This window comes from Scardinius erythrophthalmus (genome assembly GCF_964197995.2).
Source record: "Scardinius erythrophthalmus genome assembly, chromosome: 9".
Taxonomy (NCBI): domain Eukaryota; kingdom Metazoa; phylum Chordata; class Actinopteri; order Cypriniformes; family Leuciscidae; genus Scardinius; species Scardinius erythrophthalmus.
This window is the reverse complement of record NC_138229.1, coordinates 29,884,487-29,904,596: the sequence shown is the minus strand read 5'-3', so window position 1 is coordinate 29,904,596 and position 20,110 is coordinate 29,884,487. Positions and strand designations below refer to the sequence as shown.

At 38.8% G+C, this 20,110-nt stretch overlaps 2 protein-coding genes across 4 annotated transcripts; one reads left to right on the top strand and one right to left on the bottom strand.

Annotated features, from left to right (window-relative positions):
• Positions 1 to 3: 3 nt before the first annotated feature.
• Positions 4 to 9,503, bottom strand: LOC308696237 (putative oxidoreductase ZK1290.5). Of its 3 annotated transcripts, XR_014030800.1 has the most exons (9): positions 9,132 to 9,503; positions 4,332 to 4,580; positions 3,672 to 3,773; positions 3,497 to 3,588; positions 2,211 to 2,393; positions 1,780 to 1,839; positions 1,498 to 1,622; positions 1,196 to 1,319; positions 4 to 206 (listed from the first exon to the last, which is right to left on the bottom strand). XR_014030800.1 is itself a non-coding variant. In XM_081374736.1 (8 exons), exons 1-7 carry the CDS (start codon positions 9,217 to 9,219, stop codon positions 1,527 to 1,529), a joined length of 870 nt encoding a protein of 289 aa, XP_081230862.1. In that variant the 5' UTR covers positions 9,220 to 9,503; the 3' UTR covers positions 230 to 1,319; positions 1,498 to 1,526. The 3 variants fall into 3 exon arrangements, 2 of the variants coding, with proteins under 2 accessions (XP_081230862.1, XP_081230861.1); XM_081374736.1 differs by lacking the exon at positions 4 to 206 and having other exon boundaries at positions 230 to 1,319; XM_081374735.1 differs by lacking the exons at positions 4 to 206; positions 1,498 to 1,622 and having other exon boundaries at positions 245 to 1,319.
• A 762-nt stretch (positions 9,504 to 10,265) lies between these two features.
• Positions 10,266 to 15,837, top strand: extl2 (exostosin-like glycosyltransferase 2). Its single transcript, XM_081373583.1, has 5 exons — positions 10,266 to 10,351; positions 11,215 to 11,642; positions 12,098 to 12,168; positions 12,336 to 12,451; positions 14,584 to 15,837. The coding sequence occupies exons 1-5, from the start codon at positions 10,329 to 10,331 to the stop codon at positions 14,975 to 14,977; spliced, it is 1,032 nt and encodes a 343-aa protein (XP_081229709.1). The 5' UTR covers positions 10,266 to 10,328; the 3' UTR covers positions 14,978 to 15,837.
• Positions 15,838 to 20,110: the final 4,273 nt, after the last annotated feature.

Genomic DNA, 20,110 nt, shown 5'->3' with positions numbered 1-20,110 from the left:
AGATGTGTGTTGGCTGTGCTATTTTATTCATTTTTATTTTTTTAAGATTCCTTTCATTCCGAACACTGCGGCTTCAGAGAAACTCGAACACAGATCCAAGTATGTTTCCTGATTCAGGACAAGCGCATGTGATCTATCCAACTGATCACACACATTGTATAGAACTTGCACTAGAAGTTTATGGTCCAAGGCATTGCACCTTACACCTAAAAAGGGCAGGACCATAAAGAGAAATCAGAAAATTAATTTATTGCCATTTTATTAGGACATAAATAATACAACTTCATGATTTCTTTTAAATGTGACTTATTTTTTATTTTAACGTTTGAATGCCCCAGGATAAGTCACCCCTTTGGGGGTATAAATTCATTGAAAAAGAATGCTTGTTTGGCAATGCATTACATTTTAACCACGTTTTTAAAAACATTTATTCTCTCATAACAAACATTTTCTGTAAAATTCTGTTAATATATTTAATATGCAAATTTCTAGGACCAAAACTTTAATGATAAACCTATTGTACACAATTTAAAGTAAATGTTAATGTCCATGAACCTCATTGGTTCTCGCACGTCAAGCGCACAATTTCACAAATCTATAAGTTTAAAATATAATTAGAAATATAAACAATTGCTAAAGTGGTGTTTCTGATTCAACCAACAATTTGACAGATTATGCATAATAGAAAACAATAGGGGAGAACAGAACATACATCTGCCATAACTGATAATAATACAGTGAACATGAGTAGACTTCAATGTCAACTCATCTTGCTTGTGTTCACCTAGTTAAAATCACTATAAAAGTGTATCCATGTCTAGTGTTTGAGGATACAAAAGTGTACTAACTAGCTCTTAGTGTGTACACAATAAATAAACATTGAGGTTGTGTTTTTACAGCATGGATGGTTACACGTTATTTTGGCACAGGTAATGACTGCTAATATGTCAAAAATATTTGTGGCAAAAGTTCTGTACCCTGTACACCCCCTACTAACGTTACTATAAATATTTAGACCATTGCAAAAATAATAGTCCTTCAACGTGACTAAACTACCACGTTTGCTTTGTCATTTAAAAAGGCACATGTGACAGCAGCAGCTTTCAAATCACTGATTGTGTTGAATTCATCACTTTCGTAAATGACCTTTCCTCTCACACTGAGATCAGGGCCTGTCAGTGTCCTAAAAACAAACCTCCTGGATTTTGATTGCCAGGTTATCCTTTCCAGATTGGATGAGTGAGATGAATCAGCTTCTGATTGGTGTGTAAACCACTCATTTGGTCCATGTCTTCTGCTGTCAGTGTGAATCCAAAAACCTGTTAAGTATTATGAGTATCAGGTTAAAAAAAAACACACAACTTAACCTAAACAATGAAACTGTCTTTGAGATCATCCTTAATAATGTACATAATTACTTTACGATACAATACCATTTTGGATTTTTGTAAATCACAAACTAGACTGATTGAGCTTCTCACTGTTTTCCAAGCTCACCTGAACAGGTTCTTTTCTTGGAGATTTGGTCATTCCACATGAGTTGGGTCCCAGCTCACATGTCTCCTATCATGCAACAAACTCAGAGCTGCCATGTCTGAATCATCCAACCTGAACCCAAACACCTGCGCGGCACAACATTATGATGAGTGCGGTTTAAAAAGGATGATCTCAAAGAGAAACTATTGATAGTTCAATAAGTGGCAAAAAGTATTCAAAGAGAACTGAGAATGTATATAATTGTTTTTAAATTGCAGCTGTAAGATCCAGATTTAATCTTACTTGGCAGTTTTCACGGATCCTGTCTGGTTTGGTGGACTTTGGAATTGTGACAACTCCATTCTGAAAAGAAATGTAGAACCAAGTTAATGAATAACATTATAACGGCTACTTCTGAATTATATTTGCATGACATTCTGGAAAAGAAAAAATAATATCTCAAACAAAACTCAAGAGTTGGGAGATGATCATTACATTACTGTCACAGACAGATATTTCACAAATATTATGAAACTATATTGTTTCATAATGTTACTGTCTACAATGCATGTCCAGCTTTGAGCTTATCTTCATACGGAGAGTAACATATCTGGAAATAATAGGAAACCGTGATTTAACCTTTACAGGTTTGGAACAACATGAGCGGGAGAATATTGCATTTTGAGTGATCCCTATAAACAGCATTTGAGGGTCTTTTGAAAAGCAAACTGTACCTGAATACTCCAGCGGATGCATATTTGTGACGCGCTGCGGCCGTATTTATGGGCGAGCTTCATGATTGCTGGGTGAGTGAGGGCTTGACCTTTGGCCAAAGGACAGTAGCCTTCAAAAACAATATTCTCCTTCCGGCAATATTCAACCAGCTCCAGAGGCTGCTGGAAGGGATGAAACTCCACCTGCGGGTAAATCAAACCCAAATCATTCAGCTGCATAATGGCCACCTTGTACAAAATAGAGTACGGTTTAATAATTCTGCATTAATCTCTCATATAGTTTCTTTTTTATTGTTACTTTTCATCATTCAAATTGTGCCTTGTGCCACAGTAGACCTTCTGTTGGCTCGGACCAGATGGGATAGCCTTTGTTGCCCTCATGCATAGATTATTCTATATATATATTCTATATATTATTATACTGTGCATAAAGCTAAATGAGGAACCAATACATTTGCATATTTTTGATATCTTTTTATATAAAGAATGCCAGCAAGTTGTGGTTTATGCATCATTTGATTTAATTTTATGTGTTTTATATATTATTATTTTTTTAAATGTATTGATGCCTTTATTGAAGTATATAGACGTTTTTGAATATTTCTTTTAAATTAATTTTCTTTCTTTTTTTAAAATAAATTTCCTATTTCATTTGTAACAATCTCTTCTGCATTTTATGCACTTCAAGCTTAAAAAAAAAGTTTAGCGTCATCACCATCATCTGAGGTGGGCATATTTAAATATATATATTTTATATATATATATATATATATATATATATATATATATATATATATATATATATATATATATATAAAAAAATATATATATATATATATATATATATAAAAATATATATATATATATATATATATATATATATATATATATATATATATTTAATTTACATTTTTTTTTCTGCACTTACATTTGAATTTTGACCAAAAAAACAGTTTGCTCTGTAGTAATGGCATTATAAAATAGAACATTTTAAATATTTAAATGCACAGAAGTTTATGAAGGATGCTATTGAGTGTATTAAACCTCTAAAAAGCTTTAATAACAGATGTGTTATTATGGAGAATAAAAATAACCATTAATTCTTTATACATAAAGCTAAATGAGGTTGCTTTTTTAAAGGTGTACAGTTTTTTTCCTACTTTATTTATAACAATCTCAGCTTCTTTTTTTGCACTTCATGCTTTCTAAACAAAGTTCATTATCATCATCAGCTGATGCAGTTCTCATTTTTAAGTTTTAAGAGTTGCGTCAAAAACCAGTCACACCTGGTTAACATGAGGCACAATTCCACCGCGATCCTTCAACTCGTTCAAGTGACGGATGAGAAAGTTACTCACTCCGATGGCACGACACAAACCTGCAACAAGAAGAGGGGACATGGTCAACAAACTGAGTTACTGTCATTTCTATGCAGTAGAATGAGCCTGAAAGAGCACGAACCTTCATCATAAAGCTCCTCCAGAGCCCTCCACGTCTCTGCTCGAACCTCGCGACTGGAGAGACCTGGAACCATGCAGTCAGGCCAGTGCATCAGATACAGGTCTGTGTAAAGACGTTTCAAAAGCCATTACAAGACGTTCAATGGTTGTTTACAAAGAAATCTAGCATTGAGGTCCAGTTTTGACTTAAAGGAATAGTTCACCCAAAAATGAAAATTAGCCCATGATTTACTCACCCTCAAACCATCCTAAGTGTATATGACATTATTCTTTCAGACAAATACAATTGGAGTTGTATTAAAAAATGTCCTGGCTCTGCCAAGCTTTATAATGGCAGTGAATGGCTGTTTCTGTTATTTTACTTTATGAAGTTTTAAATATGGATATTTTTCTTACACGAACGCATCGCTTCGCTTCAGAAGGCCTTTATTAACCCCCCGGAGCCATGTGGAGCACTTTTATCATGGATGGATACACTTTGATGGACAGCCATTCACTGCCATTATAAAGCTTGGAAGAGCCAGCACATTTTTTAATATAACTCCAACTGTATTCGTCTGAAAGAAGAATGTCATATACACCTAGGATGGCTTTAGGGTGAGTAAATCATGGGCTAATTTTCATTTTTGGGTGAACTATTCCTTTAAAATGTCACTTTTACCCAAGTAATCCACCCCCAGCCTGGCACACGAGTCCCGGCAGGCTTGTTTGGCGCTCTGGTAGCCGTAATCTCCAGGCCATAGCTTGGTGGTGAGCCAGAGCTCCTCTCGTGGAACAGCACTGTCAGCCACAGCTTTCCCCAAAGCCTCTTCACAGCCATAACGCTTGGCCGTGTCTATATGTCGTATCCCGCACTCCTGAAGAGCATAAAGCACCGCCTCATGACTGTAGCCTCCATCATGAGATGTCCCTGATGAATGAACAATTCAAAACTGTTACGCTTGTGTATGTGTAGTGACAATAAAGACATTTGACACTGCTCAAATATACAACAACTCATTACTGGTAAAGAGTACATGTTGCCAATTTTGGTTTCACTAACAAAAAACTGGCATTAAACTGGCATTTCTGTTGAGAAATTTTTCAAATTGAATTATTTTTTTTGTCTTGTCAGAGGAAGAAAATGTCTGTCTATCATACAAACACACTGGTCAAGCTAAGACAAGTATAACCTAATAACATATAACATATAATAAAATAATATAACCAGACCACATATTTCAAATTTCACATTCTATGGCATTTGTCCACCCCGTTACATGACATATTAACAATGCAGAGTGTAACAGGGTAGGTGTTTTAAACTAATAAAGCCCATTACTAGCTGGGAAAGAACAACATGCTAACAGAAGACTGACATTTAGAACAGATAAAATCTATTTTTTTTTTTAAATAAAGAAACATTTTCATGTTCAGTATAATTAGAAATAACAGGGTGGACATGTGTTTTACGGCAGTGTTTCTCAGCATTTATTGGGCCAGCGCCACCCTACCCATTATCTAGGTCACTTAGGATGTGCTACCGACAGCAAGACAAATGGATTTGAAATGTTCGCTTTAATGTGTCCAAGGATGCGCCGGTGTAGACGATGTTGCAGATCTTCTTCTTCTTCTTTTTTTTTTTTTTTTGAAAGTAGTTACAAGTTTCAGCTCGTAAATCTTTGACGTCGTTAACTCACCTTTAACAAACACCCCCCAAAAACACCTCAAATCCCCCCTTTGGAAAATATTGCCCCTGATGTTCTCCGAATGCTTGAGAAAAGCTATTTTATGCCATTAGATAAATCTTCTAAAATTATGAAAAAGAGAGAAAAGTGTATGACTGATTATTACTTTGTTCTTGGAGTTGGTTTCCCTCCAAGAAATTATGTCACTTCAAGCAAGTCATGTGATTTAGGGCATACGCTTAAGATTATAAAAGGCAAAAAGCACTAATGTAACAGGGTGGACTGGAGTTTGAGGGACACAAACTAATTTAATGATTTTACACTTTTAATTTATATATATATGGTTCTTCATATGCAAACCCTTCTGTTACTAGGTAGGAGCAAATTCAGTTTTAATGATTACTTTATAATCACCAGGCTTCAAGCCTAGTCATCTGTCTAGTTTCATTTCCCTTATTTGTTAAAACAACCAAAATGAAAGGGGTATGGCACACAAAGTTAACGGGGTATGGAAACACTCAAAAACAAAGAACAGAACGTTTTAGTACATTGTGTTTCAAAGTAGCATGTTAGGCCTAAAAAGAGAAATAAGGTTAGATGTTAGAAACATGGTTAGTTTAAGATACAGTTTACTATTTTATTAATTAAAAAATCCATCACAGGGTACATATATTCAAAATCCACCAAACTGTAGGAATGACCCTGCCCTAACAAACGGCTGTAAATTACCCACGAGTCTTTGGAAACCCATTTTGCTTGTTTGATAAACCTTAATTATTATTTGCCAATCTGCAAAAAAAAATCTTACCAATAGCTTTTTTACCATGTGTTCCTATAGGTGTCTAGTAACACCTCCCAATTTATCCACGGCCAAATCCTCGGGGAAACGCCTGGAGAGTCAATCAAAGTTGTGGTGCCCAGACGGCCTGGGTAAAAATAATGATTTATTTATTTATTTATTTATTTTTTACCAATATTACCTTTTGAGATGTCTAACTAGGGGTTTTTAGGGGTGCTGAATCTATCCCAGCCATTAGTTTTGAGTAAAAATGACTCCAAGTCCAAGGTTTTATTGAACAATTACAAAACAAAATTTACTAAATCAATTTAAAATTTAACAAACCTCATCCAACTCCCCTACATCTCCCTCACTCTGGTTGTCATCTGGCTGGTTGATGTTCTGGCAAGAGTTACCATGACAGTTCCCACAAACAGAAATAGGCTTGACGCATTGCTTTTCACAGCAGCACCTGAGAGTGTCACAGTCCCCTGCACAGTTGCAGCCGACAAACTTCACAAGGTAGTGCAGTGCAATGGGATCTGTTGTAGGGACTGGTGCATATCCTTGTTTCCATCCATACTCAAGGACATCCAGTGATGGACTTTGTAGCAGCAGCCGATCTCAGGTGTGGAGATCTGCCCGCAGAGAGTGCTGTGCTGCAGCTCCTGTAGTCGGAGGAAGTTTCTCAGGCTTGATGCTCCCGGCTGCGGCCCGCTTGCTGATGATATCAAATCTTCAGGTGGATTTCCGCAGAATGTGAGCTTGAACAGTTCGCAGCCAGCTTCGATGATGTCACTTTTCTTGGCTCTGATGTCATTGAGCACATCTATGGCCCCCTCTGCTTTGTCAGTCTTGCAGAGCTTGGTGAGCAAAGTTGGTTTGCGAAACCCAGAAATTGCTGATCCGGTATCGCAGCCAGAGAAGCTGTGTAGGAAGATCAGGTATTTACGGTATCTCTTCGGGAGGGCCTCCCGGGTCTTTCCGGCATCGTAAGATGTGTCTTTAAGGTAGTTTGTGACGTCAGAAACACCAGCGATTTCAAACCGCGTTTTTGAGACTGTATTTAGTTCACTGCAGATCTTTATCGACCTCACTCAGACTGTCACCACGGTCTTCCCTTGAATGACGCCATTCTTCCACCTATCCTCGAGAGGCAGAGGTGGACAAAGTACACAACCTCCCTACTTGCGTGAAAGTACAGATACTACTGGTCAAATATTACTCCGTTACAAGTAAAAGTTGTAAAGACTAATTTTTATTTAAGTAAAAGTACAGAAGTTCTTGTCTTTAAAATTACTAAAGTATTATAAGTAAAAGTAATGTCAATGCATTGTTTTATTATTGTTGCGTCTAATACTTACAGTACATTATGCCTCTGAATCTATGCCTGCCTAGTACCTACCCTCATATCAATATCAGATTTATTTCTAGAACACAGTTCCAGTAGTGGGATTGAATGTGAGATTGAATAAGTGCACTCAATAACGACCACAATGGTTTCGGACACCCAAATGGCTGCTTGGCCAAACCCAACGTTGAAAATGAAAATCAAGTTGATGTCAGAATTGACGTTAATCTCCAACGTTGGACAGACGGGTTGACGTCAGAAACCAACATCAGTCGAGTTCTGACGTCAACCCGACTTTCATTGCCAACCAAAATGCAACCCTTGCAACCAAAATCATCCCCTTACTTTCTACTCAAGGACCTTGACAGAAATGTCGTGGAGTAAAAAGTATGATATTTGTCTTTCAAATGTAGTGAAGTGAAAAATTTCAATAAAAAAATAATACTCAAGTGAAGTACAGATACTCAAAAAGTGTACTAAAGTACAGTCCTCAAGTAAATGTACTTTGATGCTGTCCACCTCTGCTCAAGACATTATCTCAACAATGTCAGGTGACTGACCTTAGGGGTTGGCTATATAACATCCAGGTGAGCCAACCACTTCCTCTCAGATGAGGCGAGAAAGGCAAGAGGAAGTGCTTGGATCACCTGGATGTTATATAGCCAACCCCTAAGGTCGGTCGGAAATTTCCTCCGACTACAGGAGCTGCAGCACAGCACTCTCTGCGGGCAGATCTCCACACCTGAGATCGGCTGCTGCTACAAAGTCCATCACTGCATGTCCTTGAGTATGGATGGAAACAAGGATATGCACCAGTCCCTACAACAGATCCCATTGCACTGCACTACCTTGTGAAGTTTGTCGGCTGCAACTGTGCAGGGGACTGTGACACTCTCAGGTGCTGCTGTAAAGCAAGGCGTCAAGCGTATTTCTGTTTGTGGGAACTGTCAAGGTAACTCTTCCCAGAACATCAACCAGCCAGATGACAACCGGAGTGAGGGAGATGTAGGGGAGTGGGATGAGGTTTGTTAAATTTTAAACTGATTTAGTAAGTTTTGTTTTGTAATTGTTCAATAAAACCTTGGACTTGGAGTCATTTTTACTCAAAACTAATGGCTGGGATAGATTCAGCACCCCTAAAAACCCCTAGTTAGACATCTCAAAAGGTAATATTGGTAAAAAAAAACATAAAAAAAAACAAACATTATTTTTACCCAGGCCGTCTGGGCACGCCAACTTTGATTGACTCTCCAGGCGTTTCCACAAGGATTTGGCCGTGGATAAATTGGGAGGTGTTACTAGACACCTATAGGAACACAAGCTATTGGTACGATTTTTTTTTTTGCAGATTAAAAAAAAAAAGCCTAACTTTCCCTAACTAAGTCATAATTATATTGAAAAGAATAAAGAAAAATAACTATGATACAAACAAAGTCTAAATGATGACTGTTATAATTAGGAAATAGTTATTTCCATGACATAATTTCAATCTTTTATGTCACAATTTCAACTTTTCATCTCATAAATTGTGACTTATATGGTACCCAAAATTATGCCTGATTTAGACTGGCCCAGTCAGATAAACACGCAGTGAATAGAAACACTATTCTATCATTTATATCATATGCTGTTGCATTCGGATGTCATAAAGGCGCTTGTTCTCACCTAAACCCAGAATGGGAATGTTCAGTCCATTCGACAGCCCAACCGTAGGACAGGACAGCGCAGTGCAGCTGCTGGGAATTGTCACCATATTTTAGACTAAAGCTCATGTGCACTTCTATGGACAGAGCACGATTCGATGTGTATCAGAGAAGAAAACCCTAGTTTCTCACTAACTACCGCTCTCTGCAGGAAAGAGCGCGAGCGTATCTGTAAATGTCTCTATAAACTCACAGAATAAAACATGTAAAATGCCTCACATATCTCTACTTTAAAGAAATTAGCGTCGTGAACGAAATCGTTCCGTTAAGCCGAATCTTTTAATGAACCGAATGAACATGAATCATTTGCTAAACTGACCGAATCAGTGACTCTAGCGGATCATAATTCGGACAAGAAAATTATAGTTATTGTAAATGCAAATAATATTCAGTTTCTAAATGGCTTTATGTTTTTATTATGTTTTTAAAATATAAATGGCTCCAACAAACTGAAATGGGATACATGGAATTATGTATATATATAAAAAAAACAACAAAAAACAAAACAAAAAACACCCGTATTAAAACCTCGTGTCCAACGCCAACCTTTTTTTATTTTATTTATTTTATCTTTTATTAATGCTAAATAACATAAGAACATTGTCAATGAATTACACACAAATGCATATACATATGATAAATAAATAAAACACAAACAAACAAAGAAAAAAATATTTATACAAAAACAATGAAGAACAAAAGATGGCATGGCAAGAGATATGACAAGAAGGCATACGCAACAATTTTATTGATACAATAACATACATTAGTGTACAATGAAAGCTTTTAAGTGCATGCATTTAAAAATATATATATTTCTTCATAATATTTAATAAATCAGGGCTTTTTTATTATTTATATATCGAAGAGATTTAGGAAGTGAGATGAATTCAGTGTCAAAATAAGGATAGGATAGAATACCAATTGCAAACTTTCGTTTATGAAAGAATAATTTGTCATATAAAATAAAGAAATTAACAATGTACTCTAGGGGTGGCCGACGCCAAGCCAAGTGGAAGGACACCCCCTATGGTGACGTAAAGAACCACTGAACCGCGTTTGGAACCGATTCACGGAAATGAGTCGGACAGCCGTTCACTATAAGGAACTCAGTGCGCATGCGCGAGCAAGTAAACTTCCTTCAGGAGTCTTGGCTTATATGATGGGCACATTATCAATGAGGTACTTGTTGCTTTGTCTTATTTAAAAATGCAAATCTACTCATGTTACTTTCTATTATGACAGGTCTGTTGAGCTTATTTGCTTCATGGCATGCATGTGTTAATTCGTCGCATGCAGTGTCTTTCACCGTTAAAGTTTTAATTACAATGTTTTCTGTTGTTTTTAGACAGGCACACAATCATTTTTAGTAAAACTGTTCGCATGTATGAAAGGCATCCGGGTATAATGAACATATGTGTTAGCACGTATTATTCTCTGTTGGTTGTGTTTGCTCGATGTGGGCCATTAAACAACAACTGAAAATTCTGAGAATAAAACCTGCACAGATTGAGCTATATATCTATATTTAATGTTTCCCCATTTATTAAACTCCACCAATAAGTCCAGCCCAGGCATTGATCATTCTGTAAATGCTGTTATGATCAGAACTATTTACTTATTTACTTTACTCCAAAACTTCATGACTTTATTTCTATGGGACACACATGTAGATTTAGGTGAGTGGGTAAGATTTTTTTTTTGTATTTTTGAAAGAAGTCTCTTGTGCTCACCAAGATTGCAAAAATACACTAAAACCTGTAATATTTTGAAATATTATTATACTTTAAAATACCCTTTTTCTATTTTAATATACGTTAAATGTAATTTATTCCTGTGATGTCAAAGCTGAATTTTCAGCATCATCACTCCAGTCTTCAGAGTCACATGATCCTTCAGAAATCATTCTCATATGCTGATTTGCCATTCAATAAACATATCTTACTATTATGAGTGTTAAAAACAGTTGTGCAGCTTCATATTTTTGTGGAAACTGTGATGCATCTCTGCATCTCTTCAAACCTCTTGTCTTCTCCCGACTTCAGGATTGGTTGGTGCTTCTGCAGATCATTGGGCCGCGTGCGGACACACTTCATCATCATCTCTATTGTGTTGCTGCTTCTGGCCGGAGTCTCCCTGACCTTTTTATTGCCTAACAATGAGGACGGCAGGATTCTCCAAAAGCTCCGCCATAGATCCGACGCCTCACTCCCCCTCCCGGACCCAGAGGAAAGTTTTACTATAATCATGCAAACGTACAACCGCACCGATATACTCCTCAGGCTCCTCAATCATTATCAAGCTGTGCCTCACCTGCAGTGCATCATCATAGTGTGGAATAACCCCGGCGAGCCACCGCCCAGGAAACTATGGGATGCCCTCGGCCCGCACCCTGTGCCCGTGTTCTTCAAAGAGCAGAGCGTCAACAGAATGCGCAATCGACTGCATCCGCACCCTGAGATCAAGACTGACGGTAGGTGTGTGATTCTCACGTGAAGGAGAGGTGACCTGCCAGGTAGTTCACACAAAAAAGTTACAAAACCATATTTTTCCCATTTAGGGTCTGGGGTCAATGACATGTGAGACTGCCCACGATAATAAATAATAAATAAATAAATAATAAAATCTAGATTAAAACACAAATGAGTGTACACATTTTTACTTTTTTACACGTTTTTACTTTATGCACTACAAAATTATCTAAACAAATGTTAATTCAGAAATTAAAATCATGCTTATCATAGAAGTAGTGATGGTATGTATGAATTGCATTTTAATGTACTGTATTTTTAATAAATTAATAGATAGGACAGAAATCATAATTTAACTGTCCCTTTAAGGCATGATCCTATTAGATTCATTACGACTGTATTTAATGTGCTCTTGTCTTTGAGATTGTACTGACCGACGCTCTCTTTCACCGGGCAGCTGTTTTGATGCTAGACGATGACACACTGGTCAGTGTTCCCGACATCAGCTTTGCATTTTCTGTCTGGAAGGTAATGTTTGCCAAAAGCATTGTGTTATTGACTGTGGAGATATTTTCTAAAAGCAACTCTAGGAAATTAGATCTGTGTTTTACTTGACTATCTTTTTACATTCGGTTTCAATTACTCTCTTCAGGGACACATAAACGAACTTGTTTTCATTTACATTTGTGTTGTAGCAATTCCCAGATCAGATTGTGGGTTTTGTTCCACGGAAGCATGTGACCACAGCATCTGGTGTGTACAGCTATGGCAGCTTTGAGCTTCAGGATCCAGACAAAGGTGGAGGCGACAGGTGAGATAAAATTCTGCCTTTCCAAGTTAATGCAAAAGTCGGACATGAAACCAAAACTGACCTACTTACTTAATACTTGTTTCTGGACTTATTATCCATGATTCATTAGAGCACATTATTCCAAAGGAAAAAGAAATGGATAACTCGCTTCACCTCTGAAACAACTTTCCTTCTGCTCTTTTTATTGTTCGTCCCCTCCCCAATCAATTTCTGATAGATAAGGTTTGCCCTGTCCTATTTTTTCATGGTTGAATATTCTGAAATATTAACAAGCAGTGTGAAAACATTGCTGTGACTAATAGCTGTTAAAGAAAGAATGCTTCATACCTCCTGAAAAGTGATCACCCGATCGCCCCCTGGTGGCTGGCTGCAGTGTAGGTCATAAAATTAACCGCTATAGAGCTGGTAAGTCCCGCCCCTTCCGCTAACCCCACTGGACCTCTAGGTTGAAAAATCGTCAATGCAAGTGAATGGGAGAAAATAATTATTTTCTGGTCCCGTTTGAATTTTGCCATGAATGTGAACATGTTGTCTGTGAATTTTTTATCTAATTTTTCATGTTACGAGTTTGACAGTATATTGTATGATTCTTCGGCTAGCAGTTGTGGAAAAGACATAACGAGAAAGACTACATGTCGCCTATGTGACGTCACCCCATAACACATTTTCCCTCCACTTGTCAAATCGCGGTGCTAATGCTGCGATAATCTATGGAGACAGATCGAGATGCCTGTGTGTTTTGTACCCAAATGTCACCATTCAAACCAAATGAGCTGTTCTTTCTTCACATTCACGTCTGATGTAAAAACTAGTTTTAGTCCACAAAGTGCTCTCACACAAAGTCTAACCGTATCAAACTTCTACCCGCTAAATTGTAGCATTCTTCACACGAAAAATTATAATAAAAATTCACAGACAACATATGTTCACATTCATGGCACAATTCAAACGAGACCAGAAAATAATTATTTTCTCACATTCACTTGCATTGACGATTTTTCAACCTAGAGGTCCAGTGGGGTTAGCGGAAGGGGCGGGACTTACCAGCTCTATAAAAACGAAGTGTAACGTCATGATTGACAGCTGTGCTGCGCTTGCGATTGAGGGCTGCGTTTAAGTCCATTTGTTTATGCCCTTCCCTCGCTAACTTCCCCGTCTTGTTCACTCGGATGTACGACATTGCTTACATTGCATGAGTGCCCACTAGGGGTTGAACGACTTCAGATGTTTTAAAGTCGACATTTATGTGATTAAAGTCAAGTCGACTAGTCGCTGATGACGTCAGTAATGAACAAATAAGCCTGAACCTCGAGCTGAGACTCGAATGCGGGTTGCCTTGTACACAGCTATGGAATATGACACATTTCAGCGGTTTCTAAGCTATTTTATTGATGAATCCCAGAACAGTGTTGACAATACATTTCTTCACTGCTGAATGTTTCTGTGCGCGTGATCTACATGTGATGTGTGCGCTACTGTCTGTATGTGTGTGTGCGTTACAATGCAGCAGTGCATTAGTTCAGAATGGCGATTAACTTACGTGTACAATAAACTGTAAAACATTCATTCACCTGATTAATTTTGAGCATCCAGATGGTATAATCAAATGTCTTGTGGTGCGCTCTCAGAGTATACCTTTATTTGTCATTTTAACTGTTGGAAACGGAGTGTAAAAGTGGACTTCAAAGATTTCTTATCCTGTTGCGCCCTCTATAGCCTATGATCAGCGACTAGTCGACTTCAAGTCGAAAAGTATCAATACTAAAAGTATTATTATAAGTAAATATAAATACTAAATATAAAATAAATACTAAATATAAATATTTTTAAAACCCCAAAAAGAAATAAAAACGACAAAAGCACATAATAAAATTACTAAAACTTACACTAATATGAAAAATACAAATATAAAATCTGATTTAAAATAGGAATAGATACTATAATAGTATAGAAATAATCCTAAAATAACACTGGTTTTAAACTTTACTGATAAAGTGTTCCTTGTCGTGGACACTTAAATGTATTTGATCCCTATTTCGCATTATGAAAGTAAAATGTGTTGGGAAAACAGCAGCACAAAAGTCACAACCAAGCAATACAGCCGAATAAACGTAATTTCATCATTCCGTTAGCTATTCAATGATCCTGGTGGGAGCGGCGTTCTTCCATCGGCGCTTCCTGGAGCTGTTCCGAGATCAGCCCGGTGAAGTGCACACTCTGGTGGACCAAACCCAGAACTGTGACGACATCGCCATGAACTTTGCTGTGGCACATCATCTCTCACAGGTGTCCGGACTGAAGCGCCCCTCCGGGGTGTTCGTGAGGCCCGTGGATATGCGTAACCTGGAGAAGGAGGCAAGCAGCGGGTATGTGGGCATGTGGCACAGAGCGGAGCACATGCTGCAGCGCTCCTACTGCCTCAACAAGCTGACACAGATCTACGGAGAAATGCCGCTCCGCTACTCCAACATCATGATCTCACAGTTGGGCTTTCCCAGCTATGCTAATCACAAGAGCAGGATATGATGTCAGCACATTTTGAGAGACATGTGCAATCTCAGTGATGATCTTTTTGGACAATTTTAGTGATTTTAAACACTTGAAAGTGCACATCTCATAATACATGAGTTTGTCCAACACAGATTTGATGAAATTTTGCAACCGTAACATTTCTACATTCTCAGGCCTTTGTGGTTTTACATTTTTAATAGCTAGAAATGTAGTCTTAGATTCTTCTTTTTTTATTTGAGAATTTATGCACGTTCTTATGATGCTATGAAAGCTTGTTTTCACCACAGAATAAAAAGTAAAAAGGACAATTATTTGTGACTTTTTATCTCGCAATACAGACTTGCAATTGCGAGTTTATCTCACAATTCTGAGAAAAAAAGTCAGAACTGCGTAATACGGAACCTTTAAAGGGAGAAAATGAAGGGAAAAATATGACATAGGAGTGAAAATGTATATTTATATTTAAAATTAAAAATACATTCTATATTATAGAATGTATTTCAGTGCTTTTGCGTTCGCTCGCAAAAAAATATGTTCCCCTGAGAAAATTTGCTTAGCGAACTTAAACTTTCTCAGGGGAACCCAAAAGATTTGCGAGTGGACGCAAAGCATTGAAATATATTTTTTATGTCTTCTTCCCATCTCCTATTTTTTCCATCTACATGTCCCTTTAGGGGCTCCATAAGATATAAACTTGCAATTGCGAGTTATAAATTCAGAATTGATATATAAACTCGCAATTGCAACTTATAAAGTCCAAATTGCAAGATATAAACTCACAAATCTGAGACAAAAAGTCAGAATTGTAAGATTAAAAAATTGCAATGATCTTTTTATGTTTTAAGTTTTTATAAGTGAATAAAATGTGAGTATCATTTTGTGGTAACTATTGATTTACATGCTGCAAACAGGAGAGTACATTAACTACACAGAACCAACAATATAAATTCATATATTTGACACTGGTTAAATGGAAAAATGTCATAAAAGACGTGTGATTTACAGATCAAAGTGATTGCTATGAATGGAGCCAAAATATAACTGCCATGCCATGATCTATTTCCTGACAACAAAGCTGAATCCTTTAATTACAACAGCTTATCTCACACCAGGAAAAGCTTAGCAACTCCCTCATCTTCTGTTGATTTTTTTTTTTTTTTTTTTTAATCAAAAACAAAAATTACATACAGTTCTTGTTACACGTTACATGTAGTTACTAAAGTAATAACAGTAAATTATGCATAGTTAAATGCAACTAACCCTAACTCTAGGGTAACACTTTATTTGACAGTATCCTTATGTTACATGTACTTACCATAGTATTAACAGTAAATTAATTTAAATTAATTAAATGCAACTGACCCTAAACCAAATCCTAAAATCTTACCTAAAGTGTAACCCAGACCTGTTTGATGAATTAACTTTCACTTTTGATTGCATGTGTTCAGAAGCAGATAACGAAGCAGTCTGATAATTTTGCTTCACTGGATGAACAATGGAGGGCTTGAAAGATATCTAGGAGACTGTTTACTTTGTCTGTTGACCCATGAAAATATAAAACATGTAGACAATATAAAGTGGACCCAACCCCCCACCCCCCTTCAGACTAATAGCTGTGTAGACTACAATTGTGGGAAATTTTTCCCTGCAATGAGAAATTGATCCAAAATTTGTGTATTTGTGCTGATGGACGCTTCATGGAAGCTTGAGAAACCTATAATATTTCAACATAAAGTTGTCAGATTGCATAGATTGCTTTCCTGTCAGACTCTCTGTCTGCATCCTTGTCAAAAATGGGTGAAAATTGACTTCAAAACAAAAAGCCATCAACACAGAACATCTCATTAGGAAGGCAAATGAGAGATTTTCTCAAACAGCTCAGGATTTTAGAGGTCAGCCGTTACAGAATTGAGCGCATAGACAAAACAACTCGGAAAAACGTTATAAAAACCTAAAAGATCACTGGATCTTTACTTCTTTTGTATTCTGTTCCATTCATATAATTAGTCAGTTTCAGAATTTTAGCTTTATCAACCGGGTGATATCTGTAATGAATTGCTGTAAAAATTACAGTATGATTTTACAGTACAATAGCTGTATTTGAATAATACAGTAGATTACTGTTAACATAGATGCATTCTGGGGGCACACGGCAGTTTATTAGACCTTCTAAAATGGCATTTGTTGTTTCTTTGTTGCTGTTTTAGAGAGAGATCCCTACTAAGGGTACGTTTACACAACAACAATGTACTTGCGTTTTTTAAAAGATGAATGGAAAACTGCTTTTAACACCCCCAGGGGTCACTTTGAATTCTTGGTCATGCCCTTCGGGTTGTCCAACTCCCCAGCAGTCTTCCAGGCCCTCGTCAATGACGTGCTGCGAGATATGGTCGATCAGTTCATATATGTCTACCTGGATGACATATTGATTTTTTGTGCAGCATGTCCGACGAGTGCTTCAGAGGTTGCTAGAGAATGGGCTTTTTGTCAAGGCGGAGAAATGCGAGTTCCACGCACAGTCGGTTCCATTTCTTGGGTACATCATTTCGTCTGAGGGAGTATGTATGGATCCTGAGAAGGTTAAGGCTGTGGTGGAGTGGCCAATCCCAGATTCCCGCAAGGCCCAGCAGAGGTTTCTGGGATTCGCCAACTTCTACCGAAGTTTTATTCGTAACTTCAGCCAACTAGCCGCACCTCTGACTGCCTTGACCTCCCCCAGAACTACGTTCAGGTGGTCAGACGCGGCTGAAGCTGCGTTTGCCAAACTGAAAGACCGCTTTGTTTCGGCCCCTATTCAGATAGCCCCTGATTCCTCACGTCAGTTTGTGGTGGAGGTTGACGCGTCAGAGGTGGGGGTAGGTGCAGTGTTGTCCCAACGTTCTTCCACGGACGAGAAGATGCATCCCTGCGCGTTTTTATCCCATCGCTTGTCCCCAGCCGAACGTAACTATGACATTGGTAACAGAGAGTTGTTGGCAGTCAAGTTAGTGTTGGAAGAATGGCGTCACTGGTTAGAAGGGCCTTTTATCGTCTGGACCGATCACAAGAATTTGGAATATATCAGGTCCGCTAAAAGATTGAACTCCAGGCAGGCTCGGTGGGCACTTTTTTTCGGTCGTTTTGACTTTACTCTCTCGTACCGCCCGGGTTCCAAAAACATCAAACCCAATTCTTTATCGCGCATTTTTGATCGTTCCGAACGCCTGGTTACTCCTGAGTGCATTTTACCCGAGACCCTATTTGTCTCCACACTCACATGGGAGGTCGAATCGAAGGTCAAGAAGGCCTTAGAAGGGGTAACGCCCCCGGTCGGTTGTCCACCGAACCGTTTATTTGTGCCGGAGGGATTACGATCAGACGTTATTCAGTGGAAGCATTGTTCCAACGTAGCCTGTCATCCAGGAGTGACCCGTACTAGTTTTCTGGTTAAGCAACGATTCTGGTGGCCACTTATGGCCCGGGACATTCACAGTTTTGTTTTGGCTTGCTCGGTTTGTGCCATTGGTAAGTCTTCCAATCGACCCCCAGATGGGTTACTCCAACCGCTGCCTGTTCCTTCGAGACCCTGGTCCCATATCGCACTAGATTTTATTACCGCCCTCCCACCCTCCCAGGGCAACACGGTAGTTTTAATCATGGTGGACCGGTTCTCGAAGGCAACTCACTTTATTCCCTTGCCCAAATTACCCTCAGCCAATTAGACAGCGTTGACCGTCGTAGATCTCGTCTTTCATTTACATGGCCTCCCGATTGACGTGGTCTCTGACAGAGGACCCCAATTTGTGTCCAAATTTTGGCAAGAGTTTTGTAAATTACTGGGCGCGACTGTCAGTCTATCCTCAGGGTTTCATCCCCAGAGCAATGGCCAGACCGAGAGAGCCAACCAGGATCTGGAAAGAATGTTGCGGTGTTTGGTATCCAAGAATCCTTCTTCCTGGAGTCAGCAACTGTCTATGGTGGAGTACGCCCACAATACGTTACCAGTGTCATCCACGGGCCTCTCTCCGTTTGAGTGTAGTGTAGGTTACCAGCCACCTATCTTTCCCAGTCTGGAGTCCGAAGTCGCGGTCCCCTCCGCACACGCCTTTGTCCAGAGGTGTCACCGCACCTGGACTAGAGCCCATGAGACTCTACTCCAGGTGAGGTCGCGCACCAAGGCTAAAGCCGATCGCCACCGGTCGGAGCCTCCCGTATACGTCGTTGGTCAAAAAGTGTGGCTTTCTACTAAGAATATTCCTCTCCGTTCCGTCTCTAATAAGCTCGCACCCAAATTCATTGGCCTGTTCACTGTCAGTCCGTGGCAGTCCGCCTCAACCTTCCTCCAGTGTACAGGAGAATTCACCCCGTTTTCCATGTATCCAAAATTAAGCCTGTGTTTCGATCAGCGATTAACCCGCCAGTCCCGGTTCCTCCCCCGCCGCGTCTCGTAGATGGGGAACCTACTTATTCGGTAAATCGTATTCTGGACTCTAGGCGGAGGGGATGCGGAGTCCAGTACTTGGTGGACCGGGAAGGTTACGGATCGGAGGAGAGGAGTTGGGTACCTACGAGAGTCATTCTGGATCACTCCCTTATCGATGATTACAATCGACAGGTAAGGGAGTCTGGGAACGCCAGGAGGCGTTCCTAGGAGGGGGGGTACTGTCACGGTTCACGAATGCATTGCTTTCTTTTCGTCTCGTGCGTTTGTTATTTGTGTATGTGTGTGTGTGTCCATCGGTTTGACCATCGAGGTCTCTGCGTCACCCGCCAGTGTTTGTTGTATGTTTCATCTGTGTTGCTAAATAAAGAGTTTATTGCACCTGCTATTGCTTCCTCGTTCTCACAACATGACAGTTGCAAGTAAAAGTTGTAAAGACCTATTTTTACTTAAGTAAAAGTACAGAAGTACTCGTTTTTAAAAGTACTTAAATATCAGAAGTAAAAAGTAAATGTCAATGCATTGTTTTATTATTGTTGCATTGTTGTATGTAATACTTACAGTACCTTATGCCTCTGACTCTATGCCTGCCTTCCTACCCTCATATCAATATCAAATTTATTTCTAGAACACAGTTCCAGTAGTGGGATTTAGGGATGCTCATTTCGATTAATTTTCCCGACCGACAACCGCCGCTCGTTAATCGATTATTAACCGTTAACTGATAA

Coding starts and splice junctions, on each gene's coding strand:
- extl2 (XM_081373583.1), top strand. CDS start 10,329: ATGATGGGCACATTATCAATGAG. Junction 12,169..12,335: donor TTGCATTTTCTGTCTGGAAG/GTAATGTTTGCC, acceptor TTTGTGTTGTAG/CAATTCCCAGATCAGATTGT. Junction 12,452..14,583: donor GACAAAGGTGGAGGCGACAG/GTGAGATAAAAT, acceptor TCATTCCGTTAG/CTATTCAATGATCCTGGTGG.
- LOC308696237 (XM_081374735.1), bottom strand. CDS start 9,219: ATGGTGACAATTCCCAGCAGCTGCACTGCGCTGTCCTGTCCTACGGTT. Junction 3,589..3,671: donor GGAGGAGCTTTATGATGAAG/GTTCGTGCTCTT, acceptor TTCTTGTTGCAG/GTTTGTGTCGTGCCATCGGA. Junction 1,320..1,779: donor GGATCCGTGAAAACTGCCAA/GTAAGATTAAAT, acceptor AATACTTAACAG/GTTTTTGGATTCACACTGAC.